Source organism: Lithobates pipiens, unplaced genomic scaffold, assembly GCF_037356315.1.
Source record: "Lithobates pipiens isolate NorthernLeopardFrog02 unplaced genomic scaffold, aLitPip1_a1.2 Scaffold_35, whole genome shotgun sequence".
Classification (NCBI taxonomy): domain Eukaryota; kingdom Metazoa; phylum Chordata; class Amphibia; order Anura; family Ranidae; genus Lithobates; species Lithobates pipiens.
Genome location: NW_027507811.1, coordinates 25,281,157 through 25,298,692, shown reverse-complemented (window position 1 = coordinate 25,298,692; position 17,536 = coordinate 25,281,157). Strand labels below are relative to the sequence as shown.

Sequence of the window (17,536 nt, the reverse complement as noted above, 5' to 3'; positions counted from 1 at the left end):
TCATTTGTTGGGAACATGACTTTATTTTGAGGAATGGAGATGGACCTTTCATATGATGTACAGTATCTTCTCCTCATTTGTTGGGAACATGACCTTACATTGAGGAATGGAGATGGACCTTTCATATGGTGTACAGTCAGTGTCTCCTCATTTGTTGGGAACATGAAATTATATTGTGGAATATATTGTGGAATGGAGATGGACCTCTATATGGTTTACAGTATCTCCTCCCCATTTGTTGGGCACATGAGCTGATAGAACAGGTATATCGCTGATGTTCTTATGAACACTAGAGCTTTCTCCATCAACTTGAAGAAGTTCTCTAAATTGATGAAAATTATATATATATTTATATATTTTAAACACTGGTGGAAACTCATGTGCAGATCAGAATATGTCTCTAGAATACTTACCTGTGCTTATATTAAGAGAATATTCCTCCTTTGTAGTTGTCACTTTCATTTCACTTTCTTTCATAGACAGTTGATCACCTCTCACATCCTTCTCTTCTTCCTCTTTAACTTCAATTTTCACATCAATCACTTCTTCCTCCTAAAAATCACAAAATGACTGTGGGCACTATTATCCTGAGGCAATATTAAAGAATATAGTTTAACACGGTTTAGATTAAGGTTTGACATCCTCAGTCCCATCTACCTGATGATGGTGAGGGATGTTCTGATCTTCCTGTGTGGAATCCCGGGAATACAGAGGACGGAGACATCTCTCTGGTGGGTTCCCATTACTGGATCCATCTGTAGGAAACACACACCCTGACTGAATACATTGTTTCTGTGTGTTTATCAGATTATGGGGGATCTAGGTGGAGCCTCCGTACTGCTCTCTCCTTTGCAATAAAGTCTCCTCTTACCCGGTGATGTGAGGGGCGGCTGATCCTCCATCATGACGTCCTTGTGTCTTTCTAAACATTCCTCCATGGAGACATCCTGACACACACAATGATACAGTTACCATCCAGACACATCCCTTGTCCGTTACTGGATAATTTGCCAGAATTCCCGGCTCCGCTCACCTCTCCCATCAGGAGGTCAATAATCTTCTGGGTGACTTCTAGAATCTTCTTATCACTGTTTCTCTCTGGAATCAGTAAGGAATGTAGAGGGACAATAATGGATTTTTGTCCATCTCCCGACATCTTTATCACAAATATTTTATCCTGTGGAGAAAGTGTGGCAATCACTATATACGTTTCAAAACAAAAGACGTTACTGGGGATGCACCGAAATTTCGTCCGCCGAAACATATCGGCCGAAAATGCCCTTTTCGACAATTTGCCAAAAGGAAAAAACGGCTGATAATTGAGCCAAAAATGGGGCGGGACCTGGGCGGGGGTGGAACACTGCCCCCGCCCCTGGTGCCACCTATCATGGATTGGACAGGTGATCTGTCTATCACAGTTCCCCGGACAAGGGGGAGGGGCTGTATGCGACGGCGCACGACGGGGGAACACACAGCTATTGAAATTAAAGCTGTGATGTTCCTGGCGCTCTATTGAACCAGACGGCGGAGGCGGCTCTCCTCTCTCTTCGCTGCATCACTGGCTGCACAGGGGGCATCACTGGCTGCACGGGGACAACACTGGCTGCACAGGGGACAACACACTGACTACACAGGGGACAACACTGGCTACACAGGGGACAACACTGGCTACACAGGGGACAACACTGGCTGCACTGGGGACAACACTGGCTGCACTGGGGACACTACTGACTACACAGGGGACAACACTGGCAACATAGGGGACAACACTGGCTGCACTGGGGACAACACTGACTACACAGGGGACAACACTGACTACACAGGGGACAACACTGGCTACACAGAGGACAACACTGGCTGCACAGGGGACAACACTGACTACACCGGGGACAACAATGTCTGCACAGGGGACAACACTGGCTGCACTGGGGACAACACTGGCTGCACTGGGGACAACACTGGCTGCACTGGGGACAACACTGGCTGCACTGGGGACAACACTGACTATACAGGGGACAACACTAACTACACAGGGGACAACACTGGCTGCACTGGGGACAACACACTTATCACTTTTATCATGTCGCCAGTCTCTGACCACCTCCTGTACCATGTCGCCAGTCTCTGACCACCTCCTGTACCATGTCGCCAGTCTCTGACCACCTCCTGTACCATGTCGCCAGTCTCTGACCACCTCCTGTACCATGTCGCCAGTCTCTGACCACCTCCTGTACTATGTCGCCAGTCTCTGACCACCTCCTGTACCATGTCGCCAGTCTCTGACCACCTCCTGTACCATATCGCCAGTCTCTGACCACCTCCTGTGCCATGTCGCCAGTCTCTGACCACCTCCTGAACCATGTCCCCAGTCTCTGACCACCTCCTGAACCATTTACCCAGTCTTGTACCACCTCCTGTACCATGTCCCCAATCTCTGACCACCTCCTGTACCATGTCGCCAGTCTCTGACCACCTCCCTGTACCATGTCGTCAGTCTCTGACCACCTCCTGTACCATGTCGCCAGTCTCTGACCACCTCCTGTACCATGTCCCCAGTCTCTGACCACCTGCTGAACCATGTCCCCAGTCTCTGACCACCTCCTGAACCATGTCCCCAGTCTCTGACCACCTCCTGTACCATGTCCCCAGTCTCTGACCACCTCCTGAACCATGTCCCCAGTCTCTGACAACACTGGCTGCACTGGGGACAACACTGACTACACCGGGGACAACACTGTCTGCACAGGGGACAACACTGGCTGCACTGGGGACAACACTGACTATACAGGGGACAACACTGACTACACAGGGGACAACACTGGCTGCACTGGGGACAACACACTTATCACTTTTATCATGTCGCCAGTCTCTGACCAAAACCTGTACCATGTCGCCAGTCTCTGACCACCTCCTGCACTATGTCGCCAGTCTCTGACCACCTCCTGTACCATGTCGCCAGTCTCTGACCACCTCCTGTACCATATCGCCAGTCTCTGACCACCTCCTGTGCCATGTCGTCAGTCTCTGACCACCTCCTGAACCATGTCCCCAGTCTCTGACCACCTCCTGAACCATTTACCCAGTCTCGTACCACCTCCTGAACCATTTACCCAATCTCTGACCACCTCCTGTACCATGTCACCAGTCTCTGACCACCTCCCTGTACCATGTCGCCAGTCTCTGACCACCTCCTGTACCATGTCGCCAGTCTCTGACCACCTCCTGTACCATGTCCCCAGTCTCTGACCACCTCCTGAACCATGTCCCCTGTCTCTGACCACCTCCTGAACCATGTCCCCAGTCTCTGACCACCTCCTGTACCATGTCCCCAGTCTCTGACCACCTCCTGAACCATGTCCCCAGTCTCTGACCACCTTCTGTACCATGTCCCCAGTCTCTGACCATCTCCTGTATAAAAATATTTTTTAAAAACAGTAATTTTCGGTATCGGTGCAGTTTCGGTATCGGTTTCGGTTTTCGGCCTAGTGTATTTTTCATTTTCGGGATCGGTTTCGGCACCAAAAAAAACATTCGGTGCATCCCTAGACGTTACCTCCAGAGTTCCTGGATAACGTTACATTGATGACCTGTAGGGGGCTTTTAAAGCATCACTTATGCAAAATATAGGGTACTAAAGTTTATTGCAGTTTCACAGGTACCTGCAATTTTAAGGCTCATGTCCCAAGGAAGATGAGCTTGAGCTTCGTCGAAATGTCAAAATAAAATCTAAAATGTGTTATAAACCTATAACAGTCATTTATTGGGCCGATTGTGTTAGTTGGGTACCTAGGCTAACTGTGTTGGACTTACAAACAAATTGGACTTACGAACGTGCTCTCGGAACAGAACTCGTTTGTATGAAGGGGACTTACTGTATATGCATTTTCAAGGCTTGACATGTTGACTATCTGTTTAATCAGTGTAACCTCATCTTTTAATTTTGAAAAAAAAAAAAATTGGGTAACTTATTGTGTTTGCATTCCCCAAAATTAACTTTAGTGTATTTTTTACTGAAATTTAGCATTTCCTAAACTATTGCACTAATATCGAGTGACATAAACAAAACTAATACTGTTATATACTCTAGGGTGTCAGCTTTTAGAAAATATGTAATAGTTGGGGTTTTATGTAATATTCAGGCATAAAATTCTTTTTTAAACACATGTGCAAAAAAAAACCCCGAAAAAACGGCACTGGCAGAGAAAGGGTTGACTGGGCCATTCTAAAAAAAAATCGCATTAACCTTTTTAACTTTTTGCCAAAAAAAAAAAAGTGTGTATTTTAGTCATCTGTCAGCAAAACAAATTGTATATATATAAAAAAAAGGAAGTCTACAGTAGGTACTTACAGTGGTAATTGAAAGTTTGGGCACCCCAGGTAAAAATGTGTATTAATGTGCATAACGAAGCCAAGGAAAGATGGAAAAATCTCCAAATGGCATCAAATTACAGATTAGACATTCTTATAATATGTCAAAAAAGTTAGATTTTATTTCCATCATTTACACTTTCAAAATTACAGTAAACAAAAAAATGCCGTCTGCAAAAGTTTGGGCACCCTGCAGAATTTATAGCATGCACTGCCCCCTTTGCAAAGCTGAGACCTGCCAGTGTCATGGATTGTTCTCAATCATCGTCTGGGAAGACCAGGTGATGTCAATCTCAAAAGTTTTAAATGGCCAGACTCATCTGACCTTGCCCCAACAATCAGCACCATGGGTTCTTCTAAGCAGTTGTCTAGAAAACTGAAACTGAAAATAGTTGACGCTCACAAAGCTGGAGAAGGCTATAAGAAGATAGCAAAGCGTTTTCAGATGTCAATATCCTCTGTTCGGAATGTAATTAAAGCGGGAGTCCACCGGGACTCCGCGTTTTTTTTTTTTTTTTTAAAGCCAGCAGCTACAAATACTGCAGCTGCTGACTTTTAAAATAGTGACACTTACCTGTCCAGCGCGCCCGCGATGTCGGCACCCGAAGCCGATCTCTAGGTCGCCTGTCGGGTCCTGCCGCCGCCATTTTGGGTATGGGAATCAGGAAATGGAGCCTTTCGGCTTCATTTCCCGGTTCCCTACTGCGCATGCGCGAATCGCGCTGCGCAATAAGGACGCTCCCGCTGCCTCTGGGATCTGTGTGTTTCCCAGCAGGCAGCGGGGCACTTGCGGGAAGGGGCGGGCACTTGCGGAAAGGGGCGTAAGTTACGCCCCTTTCCGCAGAGAGCTATCCCGGAAGTGGGTGCAGTTACCTGGATTATCCAGGTAACTGCACCCCCCTCCCCCCTGAAAGGTGCCGATTGTGGCACCGGAGGGGGGGAGGGTTCCGATGAGCGGAAGGTCCACTTTAGGGTGGACCTCCGCTTTAAGAAATGGCAGTCATCAGGGACAGTGGAAGTTAAAGCAAGATCTGGAAGACCAAGAAAAATATCAGACAGAACAGCTCGCAGGATTGTGAGAAAAGCAATTCAAAACCCACGTTTTACTGCACGATCCCTCCAGAAAGATCTGGCAGACACTGGAGTTGTGGTACACTATTCCACTATAAAGAGATACTTGTACAAATATGGTCTTCATGGAAGAGTCATCACAAGAAAACCTCTTCTATGTCCTCACCACAAAAATCAGCGTTTGAACTTTGCAAATGAACATATAGACAAGCCTGAGGCATTTTGGAAACAAGTTCTGTGGACCAATGAGGTTAAAATAGAACTTTTTGGCCGGAATGAGCAAAGGTATGTTTGGAGAAGAAAGGGCACAGAATTTAATGAAAAGAACCTCTGTCCAACTGTTAAGCATGGGGGTGGATCAATCATGCTTTGGGGTTGTATTGCAGCCAGTAGCACAGGGAACATTTCACGAAGGAAAAATGGATTCAATAAAATTTCAGCAAATTTTGGATGGTAAGTTGATGCCATCTGTGAAAAAGCTGAAGTTAAAGAGAGGATGGCTTCTACAAATGGATAATGATCCTAAACACACCTCAAAATCCATGGGGGATTACATCAAGAGGCGTAAACTGAAGGTTTTGACATGGCCTTCACAATCTCCTGACCTCAACATTATTGAAAATCTATGGATAGACCTTAAAAGAGCAGTGCGTGACAGACAGCCCACAAATCTCAAAGAACTGGAAGACTTTTGTAAGGAAGAATGGACAAAGATACCTCAAACAAGAATTGAAAGACTCTTGGCTGGCTACAAAAAGCGTTTACAAGCTGTGATACTTGCCAAAGAGGGCAGTACAAGATAATAACTCTGCGGGGTGCCCAAACTTTTGCAGACGCCATTTTTTTGTTTTCTGTAATTTTGAAAGTGTAAATGATGGAAATAAAATCTAACTTTTTTGACATATTATAAGAATGTCTAATCTGTAATTTGATGCCATTTGGAGATTTTTCCATCTTTCCTTGGCTTCGTTATGCACATTAACCAGTTCCTGACCAGTGCACGCCGATGTACGTCGGCAGAATGGCATGGGCAGGCATATTGGCGTACAGGTACGTACAATCTTTAATACCGCCCTGCCATCGTGAGAGCGCCGCCGGCGGCACGCTCGCGTGCTGGTCGGGACCCCCGTGAGTCCGGTCACGGGTCCTGCGGACTCGATCGGGCATACCAGCGATCGTCTCATGGGGTGGCTGAACGGAGAGATGCCGTTGTAAACAGCATCTCCCCGTTCTGCCTAGCAACAAGTGACGCTGATCTCTGCTCCGTGTGATTGGAGCAGAGATCAGTGTTTACTAAATGAAAGCCCAGCCCCCAACAGTTAGTAACACACCCCTAGGAACACCTAGCCCCTACACTGCCACCCACTGGTTAACCCCTTCACTGCCAGTGTCATTTACACAGGAATCACTGCATTTGTATAGCAGTGATTGCTGTATAAATGACAATGGTCCCAAAAATGTGTCAAAAATGTCCGATGTGTCCGCCATAATGTTGCAGTCACAATAAAAATCGCTGATCGCCGCCATTACTAGTAAAAAAAAATTATTAATAAAAATGCCATAAAACTATCCCCTATTTTGTAAACGCTATAACTTTTGCGCAAACCAATCAATAATCGCTTATTGCGGTTTTTTTTACCAAAAATATGTAGAAGAATACGTATCAGCCTAAACTGAGGGAAAAATTTTTTTTTATATATTTTTGGGGGATATTTATTATAACAAAAAGTAAAAAAGAATGCGTTTTTTCAAAATTGACGCTCTATTTTTGTTTATAGCGCAAAAAATAAAAACCGCAGGGGTGATCAAATACCACCAAAAGAAAGCTCTATTTGTGGGAAAAAAAGGACGTCAATTTTGTTTGGGAGCCACTTTGCACGACCGCACAATTGTCAGTTAAAGCGACACAGTGCCGAATCGCAAAAAGTGGTCTGGTCTTTGGCCGGCAAAATGGTCCGGCGCTGAAGTGGTTAATACACATTTTTACCTGGGGTGCCCAAACTTTCGATCCCCACTGTATTTTTGATTAGAAAAATAAACAATGTAAAAAAATTTAATATTTTAGAAACATAGAAAAGTGACGGCAGAAAAAGACTGAGTAGTCCATCGAGTCTGCCCATTTTTTTTTCTCAATTTTTATTTAGGGTTTTTTTTTTCATTAACCTCGTTGGGTAATTTTATCTAGTTGTGAGTTGAAAATGAAGTTGTGCTTTTCCCGGTGGTTTGTTGCTGAAATAAAACTGGAGGTTTTTTGGTCAGGTATTGATAAAAAAATAAAATAAAAAAATGAGCCAAGCTTGTTTGCGGTGCTACTAGAATCCTCCTCACCTCCCCGGTCAGCAGGTAGATGATCTCCACTGTGAGCTGTAATATCCTCTCCGTCAGGTTGGTGCAGTTTGCCTCCATTGCTCCTAACTCTGTCCCATTCACTTCCTGCAACAATAGTGCCCATCCCCCCAATGATCAGAATCATGTGTAAATGGCAGGATCCTCTGATTGGTTCATGTCGGCCATTTTGTTGTGGCCCAGCAGACCAGACACTACATTGGCATTAAAAAAGGGTTAAAACTGAGGTCCTCTATTAAAACATTACTTCATGTCTGAGAGCGGAGTGGATTTCTAAGGCAGTTGTTTATCTGGCTACATGACAGCATGTCACCATACATGGGCTACAATAAAATGGTTACCACCAGAGGCACATGGTGCCATCACTTACTATTAAAATAGACCTGAAATACAAGGTTCCAGCTTGTAAATTTAATGTGAATGGCATCAGAACTAGTATTGCTGACACAATGCTAACCAATGATCACACTTGTAGCTTCGAGTTCCGGAGTATAATCCAAAGGAAAAGCCGCACATGATGTCACCCCATGACAATTTTTTATTTTTTTTTAATCTGCGGTGGAAAAAAAATGAAAACCATTAGGTGAACAAAGAAGGTGCATGTGAAAACACAAACTCAAAAAAAGTGCACTCAAGGGTGTCCTGTAATCCGCTCCCCGAAGGGCTAGGACCTTACCCTTAAGGGCGCAAGGCTCCTGACAGGGACAAGGTTTACAAACTTGGTCCGCCTAGCCAAAAGGCCTGGTTGACCCTTCTCCTCGTGGCCAGCCGAAGCTGACCACTGAGTTTTAGGTCAAGGGGCTCTCGCGAAGAGAGACCCCCGGGTTCAGGAGAGGAAGGAACCTGTTGGCCACACTTCCTCCCCCTAGACTTCAGAATTACTCCTGTGCCCCAATTGTCTGTGGGTACCCCAGTTTCTGTTCTTTCTGGTACTAGCTTTCAGAGCCCCATCATACCAGCAGGGATACTATACAGCCAGGTATTCCTACCAAAAGACCAGAATAACGGAGTAACACCCCTACTGGACACTGATAAGAACAGATGATACACTTGATCTTAGCAAAAAGAACCACCCCAGGACATATTTTACCCAATGAGCTTAATCATTCTGAGCCATTGTGTGGAAAAGTGATGGACTCCAAGCCAGGACCTGATTCCAGCTAAACTCGGAGGGTTGGGGTGGTGCACTTTTCCTTGAACCTACAAACTGTTGGAGTGACAGAGGTCACATTTACCATCTATCGCATAGCATGTGGGATCAGCAGTGTACTCATGTATTGCCTAATAAGGCAGAAAATGTGAATATTGTTTAATTACCTGGCATAATTTTACTTGGTGCATTTATGGCAGCATACATATGGTTGGTGACTGAATATCTATATAAAGTTTTTTTCCCACTCTACCCACCATTCTTGCTATTTTTTGTCAAGATTTCATGACCTGTGATGACTTCCTTTCATCCCTACATATCATTATAGGATATTTCAGGTTTTTTTGTTTAATACATATTGCCAATCCTGTGGACCAGGACCAGGTGGCAGATCCAATACCATATGTATGCTGTCATGTTGGTTCCAGGAAAGGGAAACTTAGTGTCCCCTCCAAACAAGTGTCACAACATAGATTATAATGTGTCGCCCAAACCGTCTTCTCCTCTCCTCCCAAGACCTCCTGCTCTCTAGTTCCCTTGTCTCCTCCTCTCATTCTCATCTCCAGGACTTCTCCAGATCCTCTTCTATCCTCTGAACTGCCTACCTCAATCGGTCTTGCTATCTCCTACACTGTCCACTTTTAGGCAATCCCTGAAGACTCATCTCTTCAGAGAAGCCTATCCTGCCTTCAGCTAATAAACAAATCTTCTATTTTTCCCATCAGTTCATCCCTCACAGTTATTACCTTTTGTTCCACCAGCCCCTCCCTATAATGCCGCGTACACACGATCAAACAATCGGGTGGAAAAGTCCGGCAAACTCAAATCCGCCGGACAATCCCCCCGTGTGTAGCCTCCGGCGGACTTTTTTTACCCGAAAGTACGGCGGACTTAGAAAGTATTTTTGCACTCCAATCTTCCCGCCGGACTCGCATTTCGGCGGACAATCCGGCCGTTGGTATGCCAGTCCGTCGTACTTTTGAAATGAGCAGACTTTTCACGCGCGGAGAAAAGTCCGCTCATTTTGAGCGCGTGTCCAGGTAGCCGGGGCCAGCAAAGGGTCGTAGCTGGCCCCGTCACCTGGTATGGACTTAAAGGGGAACCCCAATGCCGAAAAATTGGCGTGGGGGTCCCCCCTAGGTCCATATCAGACCCTTGTTCGAGCACGCTAACCGGCCGGCCAGGAAAGGAGGGGACGAGCGAGCGCCCCCCCCCCCCCCCCCCTGAGCCTTACCAGGCCGCGTGCCCTCAACATGGGGGGTGCCAACATGGGGACAAAGCACCTTGTCCCCATGTTGATGAGGACAAGGGCCAACGGCCAGGGTTGTCGGGGTCTGCGGGCGGGGGGCTTATCGGAATCCGGGAGCCACCTTTAATAAGGGGGCCCCCGGATACCGGCCCCCCACCCTATGTGAATGAGTATGGGGTACAATGTACCCCTACCCATTCACCTTTAAAAAAAAGTAAGGCAACATCTGAAGAGAAGAACAGAAGAACAGAAGGCGGCAAGAAGAACCGAAGAGGGGGACAAGACCCCTGAAGAGGGGGACAAGACCCCCGAAGTCGGAAGAAGAGGGCGGCGGCGAGGAAGAAAGCCGGGCTCCTCCGCTAGCAAAAGAGCTAGAAGAAGATAGAGTCCGGAGAGAAGAACCCCGAAGACGGAAGACCCCCAGAGCTGTGCAATAAACTATTTTAACCCTTGTGTGTTGTGTTTTTTTTTTACTTTTTTTTTACAGGTGAATGGGTAGGGGTACATTGTACCCCATACTCATTCACATAGGGTGGGGGGCCGGTATCCGGGGGCCCCCTTATTAAATGGCGCTCCCGGATTCCGATAATCCCCCCGCCCGCAGGCCCCCGACAACCAACAGCCAGGGTTGTTGGGAAGAGGCCCTTGTCCTCATCAACATGGGGACAAGGTGATTTGGGGTGGGGGGGCCGCGTGGCCCCCCTTCCCCAAGGCTCCCCCCATGTTGAGGGCACGCGGCCTGGTATGGCTCAGGAGGGGGGACCGCTCGCTCGTCCCCCCCTTTCCTGGCCGGCCGGGTAGCACGCTCGGACAAGGGTCTGGGGGGACCCTCACGCCGATTTTCTCGGCGTTGGGGTACCCCTTTAAGTCCATACCAGGTAAAGGGGCCAGCGATGTCTCCTTCGCGGGCCCCACCTATCTGGAGACGCGCTCAAAATGAGCGGACTTTCCTCCGCGTGTGTGGGCGAGTCCGTTCATTTCAAAAGTATGGCGGATAGTCCGGCGGAGTTAGTACGCCGTATTAGTCCGCTGAAAAAGTGCCGTGTGTGGGCAAGTACCCGTTCGGAATGTCCGGCGGACAGTCCGGCGGGAAGTCCGCCGGATAGTCGGCTACGTGTGTACGCGGCATTAGATTTTAAGCTCCCAGGAGCAGGACCCCCCTAACCCTCTTGTATTGAATTGTATTGTTGCTTTATTGTCTTCCTTTATATTGTAAAGCGCTGCACAAACTGTTGGCGCTATATAAATCTTGTATAATAATAATGTGTATTATTAGTGTAATTTTAAGATCTACTTATCTAGTTATCTTAGAATATTCTTCCTGTTAGTATCTTCTTTTTCCTCCATGTAATCATGGAAATGACAGCTGAGAGCAGGATGATGCCTCTACCGGTAAATCAAATTTGTACTAAGGAAAATTATGGGTTTTGGTTACATAAATTACACTGAGCAGCCTGGTACCACCTTTACATTGTGCAGGATATTGGGCAACCCTGATTTTGGAAGAGTAAATCTGTCTCCTTCAGGTCTTTTTCTTCTCCCCAAACGGGGGGGGTCTCACTCCAAGGAAAACCTCCCATCAAGCACTTGAAGGACTGGCTTCGTCAGGCCCCTGAAGAACGGGGTCCACCTGGCTTCCACCTAGGCAGAGCATAGAGTACCTTACCCCTGTCAGGAGCCTTGCACCCCGAGGGGTTCAGGTTTTGAGGCCCTTCAAATTTGGAGGTTGGACTATTATTGGACCCTCCAGGCATGCTTTTTGTGTGCTGTGATTTCATGGTTTACTTTTTTTGTTCACAGGTTTTCGTCAAGCACACTGAGGAACTCCATAAGAAAAGAATAAGTAGCGCCTCCTCAGCAACACGAGTGTTTCATAACCTTAACCCATGTACAGACACCAAGGAGCCTTTAAATCTCAAATTCCTACCAATACCTTTTCTTTAGTTTTGTTCTTTTTCTCACGCTACCTTCATCATCCGTTTCCATTTCCTCAGCACCCCTCTGGCAACCCATCAGACTAGATCAGCCTTTCTCAACCTTTTCAACACAGAGGAACCCTTGAAATAGTTCTCCGGTCTTGAGGAACCCCTGCTAAAAATTTAAAATCTACAACTCATGATACATTAGTGTGATGGTCAGTGGGAAGAATGGTCCTTACTCTTGTGGTCATTGGGAAGAATTACCTCCTTACAGATAGCTAAAAGAAATCAATGGTGTCAGTGGGAACTTATCAGAGAGGCAGAAATTACCCAATGCTGAAGGAACCCCTAGCGAACTCTGGAGGAACCCTAGGGTTCCACGAAACCCTGGTTGAGAATCACTGGACTAGATACTTGGACTATCTTTAGCTTTGTCAAAATGTTCAGCAGATAATCTATTTACCGTCTCTTCCCTTAGAAACCACATAACCTTCTCCAATGGCCATAAGTCACCTTCATAGTGTTTCCTGGTTAAATAAAATTATGGATGGCATAGCAAATAACAAAAAAGAGTCCACAGTATGGGTTAGCAGTGAGATTTTTACTTTATTCCTGTTATATAATGCATGTTTCTATGTAACGTAGGTGGGAAGGTCAGCCTGACAGCCCACCATTGTTCCAAGAGATTTCCACTGATTAAAGAGGAAATGCAGCTTAAAACCTTTATTTGTATTGTCAACAAAATTGTGAAGGTGAGAGCTTCAGTTGGTCCCACGTGAGGAAACTTCTTTGTTTTCTTGTCCCGGTGACCACTATCATCAGAATAGGAAGTGACTGGGAATCTTTTCAATGGAGACAAGTAAAACAATAAAAAAACACATAAAAGCACAACAGCAAATGTACCTTTTCCCTACTCTTCAATACAACGGAAAATTGTTATCAGATTTTCCTTTCCCGTCAGCACACAATGGGTTAACACCTCCTCTGGAGCCCCACAGGACCACCTCTTCCTAGATAAATAAAAGACAGACCCTCCCCTAACTAAGGTGTTGGATAACCTCGTCTGTGACAAGCCACTGGGTCCTGTGCCGACTTGAGGATGCAAAAGCCAAAAAGAATTGATCTCTCTTGTCCCAAACGTAATGATCGCACATTTAGTTTGTAAGTTGAATGAAGTTCTGTACAAGACCTTCAAGCTCGCCATCTTACATATATCTTCCAAGCAATCCTGGCATAACTGCCCCAAAGGCTGCCACCCCTCTAGTCAAGTAAGCTTGCAATTGTTTCAGAGCAGCAAGGCCTACTTCCTGCATGCCAAAGGAATCACCCTGGTAACCCAACAGTGGACGATTCCTGAGGACCTCATTGCTAAATGAAAAGATTGTCCACTTTCCTCTTTTGAGCAAGTACACTGTTAGTAACCTGACCATGTGTAAGAAATTGAAGTCTTCCTGCTGTGCACTTAGTGACTACTTCCCAGTTTTGCTGGAAAATGGATACTACTTTAAAATCGAACGTAGTATCCCTATTTCTGGTAAAAAAAAAAAAAAAAAAAAGACACCAAAGGGCCCTTGCAGGAAAGTGTTAGGCCGCGTACACACGGGCGGATTGTCTGCCCAACTTAGTCCGCTGAACCGCGTTTCAGCGGACAATCCGCTCGTGTGTGGGCTTCAGCGGACTTTTTCAGCGGACAGTCTGATGGACTAAGTCTTTCGGAATTTCCGTAATTTTGTCCGTCCAAACTTGGTTTTGTCCGTCCAAACTTGGTTTCAGCGGACAGTCCGCTCGTGTGTAGGCAAGTTGGACGGACTAAGTATGGCGCATGCTCAGAAAGGATTTACACGGCCGAAGGTTGCATTGCAGTGTATTGGACGTCGTTTTTCTAGTCCCGTCGTACGTGCTGTACACGTCATCGTGCAAGCTTTCAGCGGACTGTCTGTTCATCGTGTGTGGTCAAGTCCGTTCATTCAAATGTTGGACGGACTGTCTGTCGGATTGTCTGACGAACTTAGTTGTACGCGGCCTTACAATCAACATACTTCTGTCTGAAGTAGTTGCTGTCAAAAGAACTAGTTTTACCATGAGGTAATTCAATGGAAATGAAACCATTGGAGTAAAGGGTGCTCCCAGATCCAAGCCTAAGACCCACAGAGGGTACAAGGATTTCCCTCAAAGTCATATATACAGTGCCTTGTGAAAGTATTCGGCCCCCTTGAACTTTTCAACCTTTTGCCACATTTCAGGCTTCAAACATAAAGATATAAAATTTTTATTTTTTGTGAAGAATCACCAACAAGTGGGACACAATTGTGAAGTGGAACGAAATCTATTGGATTTTTGAAACTTTTTTAACTAATAAAAAAATGAAAAGTGGGGCGTGCAAAATTATTCGGCCCCCTTGCGTTAATACTTTGTAGAGCCACCTTTTGCTGCGATTACAGCTGCAAGTCGCTTGGGGTATGTCTCTATCAGTTTTGCACATCGAGAGACTGAAATTCTTGCCCATTCTTCCTTGCAAAACAGCTCGAGCTCAGTGAGGTTGGATGGAGAGCGTTTGTGAACAGCAGTTTTCAGCTCTTTCCACAGATTCTCGATTGGATTCAGGTCTGGACTTTGACTTGGCCATTCTAACACCTGGATACGTTTATTTGTGAACCATTCCTTTGTAGATTTTGCTGTATGTTTGGGATCATTGTCTTGTTAGAAGATAGATCTCCGTCCCAGTTTCAGGTCTTTTGCAGACTCCAACAGGTTTTCATCTAAAATGGTCCTGTATTTGGCTGCATCCATCTTCCCCTAAATTTTAACCATCTTCCCTGTCCCTGCTGAAGAAAAGAAGGCCCAAACCATGATGCTGCCACCACCATGTTTGACAGTGGGGATGGTGTGTTGAGGGTGATGAGCTGTGTTGCTTTTACGCCAAACATATCGTTTTGCATTGTTGGCAAATAGTTGGATTTTGGTTTCATCTGACCAGAGCACCTTCTTCCACATGTTTGGTGTGTCTCCCAGGTGGCTTGTGGCAAACTTTAGACGAGACTTTTTATGGATATCTTTGAGAAATGGCTTTCTTCTTGCCACTCTTCCATAAAGGCCAGATTTGTGCAGTGTACGACTGATTGTTGTCCTATGGACAGACTCTCCCACCTCAGCTGTAGTTCTCTGCAGTTCATCCAGAGTGATCAGTGGCCTCTTGGCTGCATCTCTGATCAGTCTTCTCCTTGTCTGAGCTGAAAGTTTAGAGGGACGGCCAGGTCTTGGTAGATTTGCAGTGCTCTGATACTCCTTCCATTTCAAAATGATCGCTTGCACAGTGCTCCTTGGGATGTTTAAAGCTTGGGAAATCTTTTTGTATCCAAATCCGGCTTTAAACTTCTCCACAACAGTATTACGGACCTGCCTGATGTGTTTCTTGATCTTCATGATGCTCTCTGCGCTTTCAACAGAACCCTGAGACTATCACAGAGCAGGTGCATTTATACAGAGACTTGATTACACACAGGTGGATTCTATTTATCACCATCAGTCATTTAGGACAACATTGGATCATTCAGAGATCCTCGCTGAACTTCTGGAGTGAGTTTGCTGCACTGAAAGTAAAGGGGCCGAATAATTTTGCACGCCCCACTTTTCAGTTTTTTATTTGCTAAAAAAGTTTAAAATATCCAATAGATTTCGTTCCACTTCACAATTGTGTCCCACTTGTTGGTGATTCTTCACAAAAATTTAAAATGTTATATGTTATATAAATGTTGTATTCGAAGGGGGCGAATACTTTCGCAAGGCACTGTAGATTGTCATCTGCAAATAGCATCTAGTTACTGGCTTTTGCACCCTTCTGCTGCCTGTGAAAGATAAGGTAGAGATCTGTACCTTAAATAGAGTTGTTTGCCCGTCCAACCTCTAGTGCTGACTGTAAAATGTCCAGGATATTAGCTAGAGCAGGGAATACAGGAGAGAAAGCTTTTGCTGAGCAAACAAAACAAACTTCTCTTTCATATCCTCTCATATGTAGAGTTCATGGAGGTTCTTCTGGTCACCAAGGTCTGAACAACCTTGGATGAGAATCCCTGCACCTCTAGTCTAGCCTATTCCATAGCCGGGATATTAAAAGTAGTCTCATTATATTGGGGTGCCATCACTGACCTTGCCATAAAAGATTTCTTTTGACCGGAAATGGGTTTGGTGGTGCTGATGACATCTGGGAGAGCAACGAAAGCCAAGGCCTTCTCAGTAGGTGGAAAGGACCTGTATGGCATTGACTTGTTCTGTCCAAATTTTATACTTTATATTTAGACCCCATTCACACCTGAGCGTTTTGTAGCTTGACGCCTGAAGCTACAAAATGCTGGAGGGGAAAAAATCCATTATTCTCAATGGAGATGGTTCACATCTCCACTCCAAGTCGCCTGAAGCCCTACGCCTGAAGCTCAAACAAGTTTCGGACCCTTTTTTGTGGCGCGAATCGGGCTGATTTGGGCGTTTTTCTTCCTTTAACATTGGTGACCTTTTGCCCTGCACAAATTCGCAGCAAATCGCGGTAAAAACGCCATGAATCGCGGTAAAAACGCCGCAAAAAAACGCTTGAAAACGCTACGCTCAGGTGTGAATGCAGCCTAAAGGACACCAGAGAGAGACAAAGATCAAACAGAAAATTCCTTTGCACTGTGAACCTATCTTGTATGAGGGAGTCTTTGCATTGGTATCCTGTTGCACTTTTTTGGGGGAGGGGCTGTCTTTTATTTAGCTAGGAAGAGGTGGTCCTGTGGTGCTTCAGAGGAGGTGTTAACCCATTGTGTGCTGATGTGAGGTGGGCCAGGAAAAAATGTTTTTATGCCTGCGTCCTTGTTGCAGAGTTTCCCCCTTCGGTTCCTATCTTCATGACACAACAGGGAAAAGGGGAAAATCTCAACAGGAACACAAACAAGGGCAAAAAGCTTAAACGTTATGTAATCTGCTGGAGCCAGATTCCAGAGAGCTCCTCACATGTGGGGTGAGTGGATCTGCTTCCTGAATATGTGTTTTGACTTCCTCTATCTCTTCTCTTTTATCACTTATCAGATTAAAATTTCTAAGGCACATGCAGCAATATTTTGGTGAAAGTTTGCGCTCCTTCTGTAAATATCAATGGTTCGCTTTCTATTGTATGAAATGTAGGATTGTTCCAACCCGACCGGAGCGTGGATGAAGATGTCAAACGGCCTCAGCCAGCAAACCACACCCCCTCTGATGTATTTTGCCCCACCCACCTGTGATCAAGCCTCATGGGTGGGGGGAAATGCATCAGAGGGTGTGGTTTGTGGAGCAGCGCTGGCTGAGGTCGTTTGACATCTTCATCCATGCTCCGGTCGGGTTTGGACTGCACTCCACTGGTGGTGTGTTGCTCTATGTGCATGTGTCCTCATGTCCACGTACTGCCTCTCTTGTGCTGTT

At 45.8% G+C, this 17,536-nt stretch overlaps 1 protein-coding gene across 3 annotated transcripts in view; it reads right to left on the bottom strand.

The window, feature by feature from the left end:
- LOC143956263 (uncharacterized) overlaps window positions 1-17,536 on the bottom strand; it is a 60,631-nt gene that overhangs the window by 2,342 nt on the left and 40,753 nt on the right. The window contains exons 1-5 of one of the 3 annotated variants that reach the window (XM_077466470.1): window positions 7,768-7,901; window positions 1,034-1,098; window positions 872-947; window positions 658-755; window positions 414-552 (exon numbers count right to left, since the gene is read on the bottom strand). In XM_077466470.1, the coding sequence (XP_077322596.1) occupies window positions 414-552; window positions 658-755; window positions 872-947; window positions 1,034-1,098; window positions 7,768-7,891 (502 nt within the window). In that variant the 5' untranslated portion in view covers window positions 7,892-7,901. Of the gene's footprint in view, window positions 1-413; window positions 553-657; window positions 756-871; window positions 948-1,033; window positions 1,178-7,767; window positions 7,902-17,536 lie in introns of those variants that run through there. The other 2 variants (XM_077466469.1, XM_077466468.1) reach the window with 2 other exon arrangements.